At 34.9% G+C, this 11,336-nt stretch overlaps 2 protein-coding genes across 2 annotated transcripts; both read right to left on the bottom strand.

Annotated features, from left to right (window-relative positions):
* Positions 1-4,267: 4,267 nt before the first annotated feature.
* On the bottom strand, positions 4,268-5,248 carry LOC100372389 (galactose-3-O-sulfotransferase 2-like). Its single transcript, XM_002738938.2, has one exon. It carries the CDS (start codon positions 5,246-5,248, stop codon positions 4,268-4,270), a length of 981 nt encoding a protein of 326 aa, XP_002738984.2.
* Positions 5,249-6,758: 1,510 nt separating this feature from the next.
* Positions 6,759-8,485, bottom strand: LOC144343684 (zinc finger MYM-type protein 2-like). The gene is made up of 2 exons (XM_085506284.1): positions 7,442-8,485; positions 6,759-7,101 (listed from the first exon to the last, which is right to left on the bottom strand). Exons 1-2 carry the CDS (start codon positions 8,483-8,485, stop codon positions 6,805-6,807), a joined length of 1,341 nt encoding a protein of 446 aa, XP_085362410.1. The 3' UTR covers positions 6,759-6,804.
* Between the last annotated feature and the right edge of the window lie 2,851 nt (positions 8,486-11,336).

Raw genomic sequence — 11,336 nt, 5'->3', positions numbered from 1 at the left:
CCACTGATGGTGAATTGTTATACTAATTTGTACAAATGTCATACTGGGTGATTCTAAGTAACTTACAATCAATTGACCAATCAGCAATCAGTTCCCGAATCATACAGTTGTTGTTAGCCAATAGGTTTTTTTGAGAGTGCACCTCATTTACATCACCTGTTGAACTGGTGCGTAAAATCTGTTTATTGACAAGTACGGGTCACATCAATAGACAGAAACTGTATGTTGTTTATGAGAAACCCAAAGGTAGTTGAAAAGCTGACAAATCTGTGTGTGTTTTAAAAATATCCATTTTGTAGGAGTTGGAGCTGGGCAACATTTGCATTTTTGTACAGAATTTTATTACATACATGTGATATCAGTAAATTAGAATATTATTTCCTTTTTTGAAATCTGTTTGTTGGAGAGATTTACCAAAACGCTAGCATTGTTAACTATACAAGAGAACATATCTCACATATAATCTGATACCGTTGGGTGCGACGTGGCGTCATGGAAAGCGCGTCGGTTTAGAACATCGAGGCACATTTGAGTTTTATGTTTATTTGTTCGTATGTGTGCCTGTAATTTCGAATATTCGAAAATAGCCCGTGACCCAAGACTTGTTTAATTTCATTGAGTGTGACGAAACTCAAAATAAAATCAACTGCGAAAGTTAGTTTCCTCAACGCAAGTACCAGACACGCCCGGTGCACCTTTACTTTTCAACTTAGGCAGTCCGCTGAATTAAATATGAATTTGCGGCCAATAAATGTTCAGAAGTTAACACCAAGTTTATCAGATCGAATCACAATCCGCTGATGCAAGTTTACCAGAATTTTGCTCATTTTAAAAATTTTGACGAGTTTTCACAAGCTTGTTTGCCATCTCCAATTTATAACGATGTTTACTAAAAAAAACAGTAATATTTATAAGCTAAACATTACATTCTGTTTACATAATTTAAAACTTATATGCCCATCGAGAAAGACCTAAGTATATAAATATCCATATTGCGGTGGACCATAGTACTCTCTTCAAAATTATCTTAAATCATTACCCATAAATTTGGCAATTTTGCTATCTCTGAAAAAAGTTTATTTTTTTAAATCACTTTCAAATAAATTGTTTCAAAGCGTCTCGGAAACTGGTATGCAAGTGTTGCAGTCTGGAGTATGTCAATCAATCACATATGTTGAGTATTAAGACAGAAATCAACTTTTCTAAATATACCTTCCTATAGGCTCATCCGCATATCTGAAAATTCATAAAATGATAGATGATATGAAAAAAATATGAATTGCATTTTCCTGAATTTATGGGGCTTATTTATCTGGGAGTATCATACTGTTAGCCTGGAAAACCCCTTTAAGGCTGCACATAGTAACCTAGCAACCAGTGATTGAGAAACTCGTGCATTGTATGTCAGCATTACATACACATTTGACTCGAATAAATGTCTTGAATTTCACTACATTCGTTAAGTTCAAATCAAAGCAGCAGGTTACCAGTTGTGCTACCAACCATATTCGCTGACTCTAGTAACTAGTAAATTTTGTGACGTAATGTGAAAACATTCAGAAGGCCGGAACCCTTACTAGTTATAGCAACCAATTGTGATTTGGTTCGTCATGGCACTCGAGATGAGAAGCAACCATCCAACCCTATTTTCTGTGGCACTGTCAGATACACAGCTTTATTTTTGGAAGGCGTTGTGTACACAACGCACTATTACGTTGCTTGAATCTCAGACTAGTATTACTAGTCTGAGCTTGAATGTACGAGCGTATGTTGGGGTAGGGGGGTAGCTGGTATAGGTTACAGGAAATAAAAAAAAGCCTTGTTACGTTTTAACAGAAAATAAAATGAAAGTTCCATTTACAGTAAAAAAAATAAGTTTTTACACTTTACAGATAAAGCAAATTCTAATTAGATTTTACATTTTTATAATATATTTGGAAATTGTGTACGAATTACGACATTTAATGTGGAAAAAGCCTTATACGCTTACAAAAAAAATAAAATCTTTGCACAAATTACGAACGAATAAAATAGCTGATTACATTTTACGCCTTGCCCATGTCTACGAAATTACGTTTTTTTGTTTTTTTCTGGAGTATTTTTTGGAGTATGTTTCCGGAACTTTCTCTTCCTGTCAGTTACATGCTAAATAAAACTTATGAAAATCTACAAAATGCGCAAATATGAAATATCGACAAATTAGATTTTGTGATTTTAAAAGTGTGTCTATAGACAATGCGTACAAAGGCATTTACCATCCTTATACAGCAATCTTTTGAAGAAAACGTATTGTGCAACAAATTGGTATAATTTTGATATTGTTATTTTTGTTTATTTATGAATATTGCCTTTTTAACGTTTTTATATACAACATTAACAAATTGAGCCTATACCTACATAGGTTTTTTAATCCGATTTTTAAACAGACACTTGTTTTATTGGTTTCACCAGTGCAAACATCCGACCATTAATGTTCCGTGTATATTTCTTGGGTTGAAAAACTAGGCATACCAAATCTAAAAAGACTGACCTTTTTCCAGATTAGTTATTACAAACCTTTCGCTAACTTTTCATAGTTATTGTTTGCAGCATGTTCAGATTGGGACATCATTTATAATAACCAAATTATTGTGATAATCGTACTTATTATTTTGGTTTAATTCTATGTATCAAACTTTGCCGTATAAGTCTTCCCTATAGTCTTAGACGGAAACAAATTATATTAGACAGGTTATCACCTAGTTCTGATCTTTCACATTTCGCAAACTGGTAAACTTAGTGAGTTCGATATACATATTATGTGCATATGTACATAGTCAGACTAATTTTTGCGAATTAGTATTGGATTTCAAATAAATACATCAAAACATACATAAGCACATCCACAGGCTGTCACCTAGTCCTAGTCAGAATAAATTAGAAGTTATATATGTAGTATCGTATTTGTCGGAACAGTATACCCTGTCCTCCTAGACAATATGGGATAATAGACCTATTACTCAGCAAAGTGGGACAGTATACCTCGTTTGATCATGACAAATTTGATCAGTAAACATTGTACCCGCTAGTCAAATTGAGACAGTACAGATAGAAATTTGCCAGACAAAAAAAACACAGTTAAATAGTTTAATGATGCTATAATAATATTCACTCACTGACTCGGTTTAATAAACGACAACTAGAGCTAGATTGTATTTTAATATAATAGTTCGCTACCATTAGAACATGGACAATAATCACAGTAAATTATTCAGAAATTGGTGTGTGGTGATTCTCATACATGCACGTCATGCATATTTAATTTCTTTACGGAGAAAGAAGAATGTGTTTCCAAGAAAAAATATCCAAAATATTCTAAAAAGCAGCCGTTTTGAGAGATTTTCCATAGGATAACATAAATATATATTCCATGAATAACTTATACTAATATTCAAAATTCTCTATATGTCGCACAATTTCCATATATAATAAAATGTTTCTGCCAAAAAACTAATCGCAATACTATTTAATATCTATATCGAGGTTGATTCGTGGAAAACGTAGTCCTGTGACCATATTTATTCACAGAATTTTGAACATCTTGCCTGATTCCGAGTATTTGTTTGATTATGTGATGCCATATAATTGGAAATGAATTTCAAAATTCTGATATTATATTCATCCCTTCGATAAATCTTAATACATTCTATAAAACGTATTACCATGAAATTAGAAGCATAGGTAATTCGGTGGTCGTCGCGCCGCGCATGTGCGACATTTGATAAACATTGATTTCCCACAATCCAATGCGCTTTTCTAATGGAAATCACGAGTATGTGTTTTGTCCAATTAATTACAGCCGACGACTCCTTAGATACATTCCAATCACCAAAGAAATTACATAGTTTAAACTTAGGAACGTCACACACGTCACAGTTTGTATGTACTCTTTGGTTGGTATGCGCAACAGTCAAAGTTGCCATCTTTGTTCATACGAGTCTCACATCTCGCGCATGCGTGGCGCGACGACCACCTCTCTTTAATTGGAGAAATATTCGATGTGAGAATGTGACGTAGAAATTAACCATTGCGTTAAAGACTGGTAACACTGGCAAGACATTAAAGCGGGGGAGTCGTCACCTGCGCATGCGTCAGATGGCTATAGCGTGTCATTGTTTACAAACAAGCGTCTACCCACGAGCCTTTCTGTTTCTAGCGGGTATTGTTATCGTCGCTTAGGTCTTAATTCCCGCGCGTGCGCAGGTGACGACCCTCCTGCTTTAAGTATTTAGTCATTGATAAGATTTAAATTATCAGAATTAAATGTACGTATTCGTGTCAACAAGTTATCTCTCATATAAATTGTGAATGGCAATTCAGTTCGCGTTAAACCAAGACATATTGTATTAATCGTAGCACCTGGTTTCAATCTAAAGCTTTTCACATTAACATGTGAGGGATGCCAGACCCTGGAATCGTTGCTTACAACGTTATCGATGCATTCATCGAATAATTCCTGGCGTCGAACTTTTAATTTATCAAGTTCAATTTGTAGACGAGCAGAACCAAAGTCTTCGATTCGCTTCCAGAATGTTTGATTGAAAGTTCTGTACAGAGAAACGTCCCCTGAATTCCACTGACGTATCTTTTCAGCGATATCTTCAGATATGTTCCGCTTCGAGTCTTCAACTCGTGCGTTCATAGATAAGGCAACAATATCGTCTATATCCCAACACATCAAATCTTTCAATAAAATTAACGACTCGTCCATATATTCGGATATTAGGACAAGATCAAATACATTAGTGAGCCAGTCAATTTGGCTTTCAATAAACGTCGTATTTTTCATCAGCATAGACGATATACCAAGATCAAACAACATAGGATTCCACGCACGAGCGTTCGTTGTTTTATGGTATGTGTGTGGATTAGAAATGAATCTATCTAGACTGTCTGAACCATTTAATCCAAATTGTGTACCAAGATTATAGTATGTGAAGACAGATTCAAACATGGTGACCGGTTCACGGAGTGCTGCCACAAATACTGTGTCATTAGGCATCATTGCTTTAATAGATTCGTACTCAAATCGTGAATGGTGTGTAAAAATATTATACTCATTCCAAGGTACTTGAATTACCATTTCCTTTTTAAAGTGATGTGGCCACCCTAGATAGTTTCCTTTAGGTGGCATAGCAACCGTTAAATTGTACTTATCGGCATATCTGAGTAATATATTCAAAATCGTGCTGCTCCCACATTTGTGCATTTTGATGAAAGCAATATTCATTTTCGGTTTGCATAGTTTTGGAGCAAATAATTGATGCGTTACATTATTCTTTTGATGGCTGATATAACCCAACAGAGAATCGTTACCCGTGACATGCTTTTGTTCGCCGTATGTTTTGATAATAGACGAGTATTGAGTAAGGAAGATCACTTCACATACAATCAGCACTAGTAGAACTGTTATTACTATACGTGTACATTTCATCATTGTGCAGCTGGCGTCACGTGGGGTTGTCGATGGTGGATGACGTCACGGTGGTTAATAACTACAACGATGTATCTGTGAATAAACAACATTGCATGCAATTAGACTAATAGTACCATACGTCAAAGGTTCGAACTTTTCATATTTTATCGGTGGAGCATTGATTCACTACAGACGACTGGAATGTCTGATAATTGATTATTAGTTTTAATATATGCATACATGGAAAGATATATGCATACATGGAGAAAACGAGGACAACGCGATCGTTTCTCGGTATATAATTTACATTATTATATGCACAACACAAAGCAATGAGCCACGAAGGACTGCAAACAAATACTGAACATCGAGCAAAATAGATCATTGAGTCTATCGACATAAAACCCACGGTTTTAGTTACAGTCGTGTAAACTGTAAGTTTATATCCGGTATACCACTTTTTAACTCGTTGCTAATGTTCTAACCGTGTCCTTTTTATCCGCTAACCAACACTTTTCTACATAATCTGTCAGTTTCTTTCAGTGTTTACTGGTTATTCGGTCAGTTTCAGACCAAACTTGTTCTCTCATGATGAACGTGCGTGAAAGTATAACTTATTCTTTAAAAACAAAATAGTGGCAAGACCAATAACTCAAGGTAACCGAAACTATAGCAGGCGATGTGACCGATCAAACACGACAGATGCATAATGACAAAACCGAAACTACAGCAGAATACAGCGGTGACACGGACGGAATGACAGGACAGCAGACGATATGAACGAACAGTCAACCACAGGCGATGCGAATCCGATTGAAGTTGACTATATCTAATAAAATCGCCGCATTTCAGTATCGACCTTTGACCCTTTAAAATGGTTGCCCTAAAATGTCACATCACCACGTTTTCATTCACATGGTGATCTCGTATGCACTGACAACCTGGACGTATTTTGTTTCATTGTTACCATAAGCTCTAGACTTTCATTATTGTTCAGAGCATGTTCCACTGATGCAAAACAGTGTCTTTGTTATCAGAACTGTGTCCGTATTTTATTAAAAATAGTTATACTACTTTTTGTCTCGTCCCCATTGTTCTAACTATGTTTCTTACTTTCGTTAGCGGACAGTTTCAACCTAATTAATTATGCATTCCTGTTAACGGTACTGTTTTATCAATGGATTAACAAGCCGGGACTGTTAATAATGAATGGGTTAATTTAAATATTCATGAGCACAACAGGAGTGGAAAGCTAATTAACATAACAGGTGGCCACTGAATGAAAACAAAGAACAAGGTGGAATTTTCATTTAATTATTTAATACGCAATGATGATTATACGATACATTTTAAAAACGTATTTCAAGTTTCATATTTCCTTTTACAAAATTCACGGACACTTGGGAAGAATCGGTTATGACAGTGGTATTAGATTTGTCCTCGTCTGTTGGGGTGGTGGATATGTCATGCGTTTGCGCTTCTTTCGCCGTTTTCTGTTTGGGTGGCTGCAATGCGTCTGACACCGCTTTCGTCTGCTCGTTGCTCGTCCGCTTGTAGCTTCTAATTGCTAGACTGGAGTGACCCGTTCTTTCTGCGATTAGCTGCTCGTCGAAATTTTGCCGGAACAGCGTGGTTGCCTGTGTAACCTGTTTAATTAAAATAAAATACAATGTATTAATATGAAAGTACAATAGCTTGTAACAGTCCACCTCATAGCAATTTAAAATATCAATATATTGTTATAGTACGTTCAATCGTTCAGCTTTTTTAAAACACGCCAAAGCCGTTTGCATTAAATCTTTATCGCGTGAAATGAATCCGACATATCGTGCCAGTGAATACAATATTTAAATGGTTTTCCACCAAACAGTTTGCATGAAAAAATGGAGTTAACGAGTAGTGATTATTTTTGACATAAAGTTATGACTTTCTCGTCAGCGGGGAAATCGAACATTGCATTACTAAAGTGCAAATTCTAATATGTACCTTTCCTGAATGCCCAGTATGATAACCTTTTATCCCAGCGAGATCAGTCATCTGCTTACTGTATCCCTGCAATGTATGAACACCAAGCTTTTGTGCAGAGAACTTTATTTCGTCATTCTTTGACTTCAGTGGTCTTCTATAGAATGGCCCGCTGTTTGGGATATATGACAGATATGTCCGAAACAAGTTTACAACACAGCGCGAGTTTTCTGGTTGCGCGTAGTGTTTTTGCCCTGGTTTGCGGTAGAATCCTCCTTGGTCAGTTTTCGATGGTTTTCCCTGGAATACCATGTACTCCCCCATATCGTCGCTGTGCATGGTGAGTTGGTCTACCGTTAGTGTTGAATGTTCATCAGCGGCACGCAGTCCAAATACTTTACACATGTAAAAGTAGGTTGCATAACTCATGCCTAATGCGGTATTTGTACCAAACGCGTGTGCCCATAGCTTTTCTTCATCATTTAGCGAAAATGGCTCGGCTTGTTTTTTTCGGATACCAATACCAGAGTGAGAGAGTGTCTTCATGACACCATCCAGCATATTTCTGAAACCTAAGAAGTCGTGGTTGCCCTGGTCCATAAAATTTAGGTCAGGGCGGTTACAATCATCGCGCAGATAGCGGTAAATGGCACAGAACATTTGTCTTAATGAGTCTGGCGGATACTGTTGACCATCTTGTCTCCGACATTCAATGGCAAATTTACATAGCCAGAAATCAAATTCCTTCTGGACTAAATTTTCATCCAGAGACGGAATCAAATGATACACTTCTTCATCAGATTTATCATACTCAACTTTAACATTACGTTGCTCTTTCCACTCATTCCATGTTTTGACGCCCCATTTTGTAGCGCTGCGAGTTGTCTTGGGTATGCGTGACTGCTGGTATTCGGCGACTTGTTTGCTGTCATCTGGAGGCAAAAAACGGAATTCTTTCTGAATATCGCTCAGTTTAAAGTCCTCGGCGTCGTCCACATCAATTTGGAACAACCAGTTTTCCAAATCCCAGTCAATTTCCGGAGCAGCAAATTCTTGAGCGGACATGATTCTGGCGGATCTCCGGAGTTCACCCACAACGTGCTACACTGTTCTCACAAATGAGCACCAAATTCACGTGATCGAATGTTTTTTATGCAATTCTACGTGGTCCAATCAGTGTTGGTTATGGTAATACAATAAAGTCCACTGTTGGTAGATTCTATTGTTAAACAAAACAAACTCTGCTGAGTAAATGCCGATTGGCTTTTCAACACATCTGTTATAGCCAATGAGCACGGCTGATAATTGCGGTTGACTACACCTGGTTTAGAATTGCGATTTACACAATAGCGCTGTAAACATCCGCAATGACCACAGGATTTAAAATACGCCGTGCAAAACTCGTCAAATTCGCAGTATAACTTCGTTATACTACCCCTCCTCGTAGATTAACGGGAAATAGCGGCTCCTTTTGGAGCCTCGGTCTGGTAAAAGTCCGAGGCGCGCATAATCTACGAGGAGGGGTAGTATAACTATCAGTAATGCGAGTGTATATGTTACCTCTGAAATTTATTGTGCAATTATGCCTAGACAGTGTATAAAGTGTTATTTTGTTAGAATTGTGAATATGATCTCAATTCTGAAGAGATTCTGAGCAAACTGCTATTATACACGACATTTGGAACTTTGTGAGTCTGTTGAAATGAACAATTATATAACTGTATGTACAGTAGTATATAATAATAATAATAATAATAATAATAATAATAATAATAATAATAATAATAATAATAATAATGAATTTATTGCATCCTTAGAAATAATTTCCATTGGTTGACAGCAATAAAATGTTAGTAATAAAGTACAATACTAAAGAAACTAAAGTAAAAGTAAAATGTCAGTTATTGTTATTTCTGATTTCAAATATTTTGTATAAGTATTTACCAACTTGTCTTATTAGTACGTCTTCTCTTGAACTCATAATATATTTAAATATCTGGTCATCACTTTTCAATTCTTCTGGAAGCTAGCAGGGTACAGAACTTACATTGTAACGGTCATTATTATATCTATATATAAAACAAAAAGTATTATTATATTTTTCCGTCCTGTTTTTATGCTAGCTTTCTCAAATTAAATTTCGAGATTTAATATCAAATTTCGAGATTCTTATATATATATTTTTTAGTAGTGCGTTCGAAACCTCCATTATTACTTTTATCTTATACTTTCAAAAATAGGAGAAAAACATAACGGCAAAGTTGGGAATAGCGTCATACATGGTTGGTTTTCACACATATCTCTTAGGGTCAGTGCCCTTAGAGAGAGTTGGAAATACCCAAGGTAATCCCGTTTTACATCATACATGATAATTGCCATGGTTTCTTTTGTTATATAGATTTACATAACAATAGACAACACCATATAAGGGCATAAATTTAAATAATCGGATATAGGTCAGTCTTTTCGTCGTCTTATTGTAAAGTTCAGAAGGACCACAAGACAAACCCCTCGTATTTTCCAAGTGCGTTTAAAAAAGGGTTATTATATTTTCAAAATAAATTTCGAGATTAAATAATAAATTTCGAGATTATTATATTTGTCCGTCCTGTTTTTATGCTAGCTTTCTCAAATTAAATTTCGAGATTTAATATCAAATTTCGAGATTCTTATGTATATTTTTTTGTTTAATGTTTGTTTTTGATGTTTTTTTTAATGTTTTTTGATCTAACCGTATAAATTGTATAAGGTTTACAATACATAGTACTTTTTTCAAATATGTCACGACTTTTATGATAAAGAGCTATGAATTTAGCGTCGATACATTCCGCTTTTTCAGCTTCGTCGATTAAATACATTAAATAAGTCATACACATACGTAATTTATCTTTTCTTGGTAATGATTTCAGAGGTGATAATAATAATGCACACGAAGGTGTTGCTGTAAGCACCATAAACATCACAGGGGTTAATGCCACAATTGGTATAAGGATCCCAAGAACACTTATAGCTACTATTCCCTGTATCACATATACACCACCTTTTAATTTTCTAGATAATTTAAAGCTCTTTCTATAGGCTTCATATTCTTTTTGCAATGTTTCTATAAATTTATCTTTATCAATTGATATGTTATACGTATTTGACACATTCTTATATGAAGTGAGTTTTACATGTTGATCCATATTTAATATATATATATAATTTATTCATTTGATTGATAATATCCATTTAATTGAAACTTTTTTATATGAATTTCTAATGGAGTTACAAAATTATCATTTTTTTGAAACTCAAGAGATTTGGTGAATATATCTTTCACCACTTCAGTTGGATTCTCTTCAAATATTTTTCTTCTTACATATGTCAACAACTGTTTGTAGTTTTTATGCTGTAGTTTAAGTTTCTCTTTTTTCTCAGAAAGTTTTAAGTTCTGGTTTATTATTGTTAGAATGACTGGTATTGCTCCTATTCCAGCAATGAAAACAGGTATAGCAGGTACTAATACTAAAACTGTTGTACTTGTTAGAATACCTGAACTAATTAAAATTGCTTTATTAACTCTTGAAAGTAATTTGTAAGATTTTCTGTATGCACTACAAACTCTTTCTAAATAAGTTATTAATGCTTCTATTGAAACAATTTTTTCACTGATCATTATATAATAAACATATATTTTTATAACTTAGTAAGAATGATAGTTGTGTTGAATTCTGTGAATATTACTCGATGATCGTCTATAACCTTATCTACAATAGTAATTTTTTGTCTTTGGTGATAACAATTGTATACGAAGATGGTACGATTAATGTCTCGTTAACATGGTTTTTTACAGTTAGAGTTGGATATATAATGAAAGAGTAATTAGTTGTTACTTGTTCTTTCATAGTTATCTCTATAAGGAAATGTTTACTGT

The sequence above is a fragment of the Saccoglossus kowalevskii genome, chromosome 12, assembly GCF_978046115.1.
Source record: "Saccoglossus kowalevskii chromosome 12, keSacKowa6.1, whole genome shotgun sequence".
In the NCBI taxonomy this organism is placed as follows: Eukaryota; Metazoa; Hemichordata; class Enteropneusta; family Harrimaniidae; genus Saccoglossus; species Saccoglossus kowalevskii.
This window is presented reverse-complemented; position numbering and strand designations above follow the sequence as displayed.

Excerpts from the sequence above, each read along its gene's own strand:
- LOC100372389 (XM_002738938.2), bottom strand. The coding sequence starts at position 5,248 with ATGCACAAATGTGGGAGCAGCACGATTTTGAATATATTACTCAGATAT.
- LOC144343684 (XM_085506284.1), bottom strand. The coding sequence starts at position 8,485 with ATGTCCGCTCAAGAATTTGCTGCTCCGGAAATTGACTGGGATTTGGAA. Across the intron at positions 7,102-7,441 it reads ATACTGGGCATTCAGGAAAG|GTTACACAGGCAACCACGCT; the intron begins GTACATATTAGA and ends TTAATTAAACAG.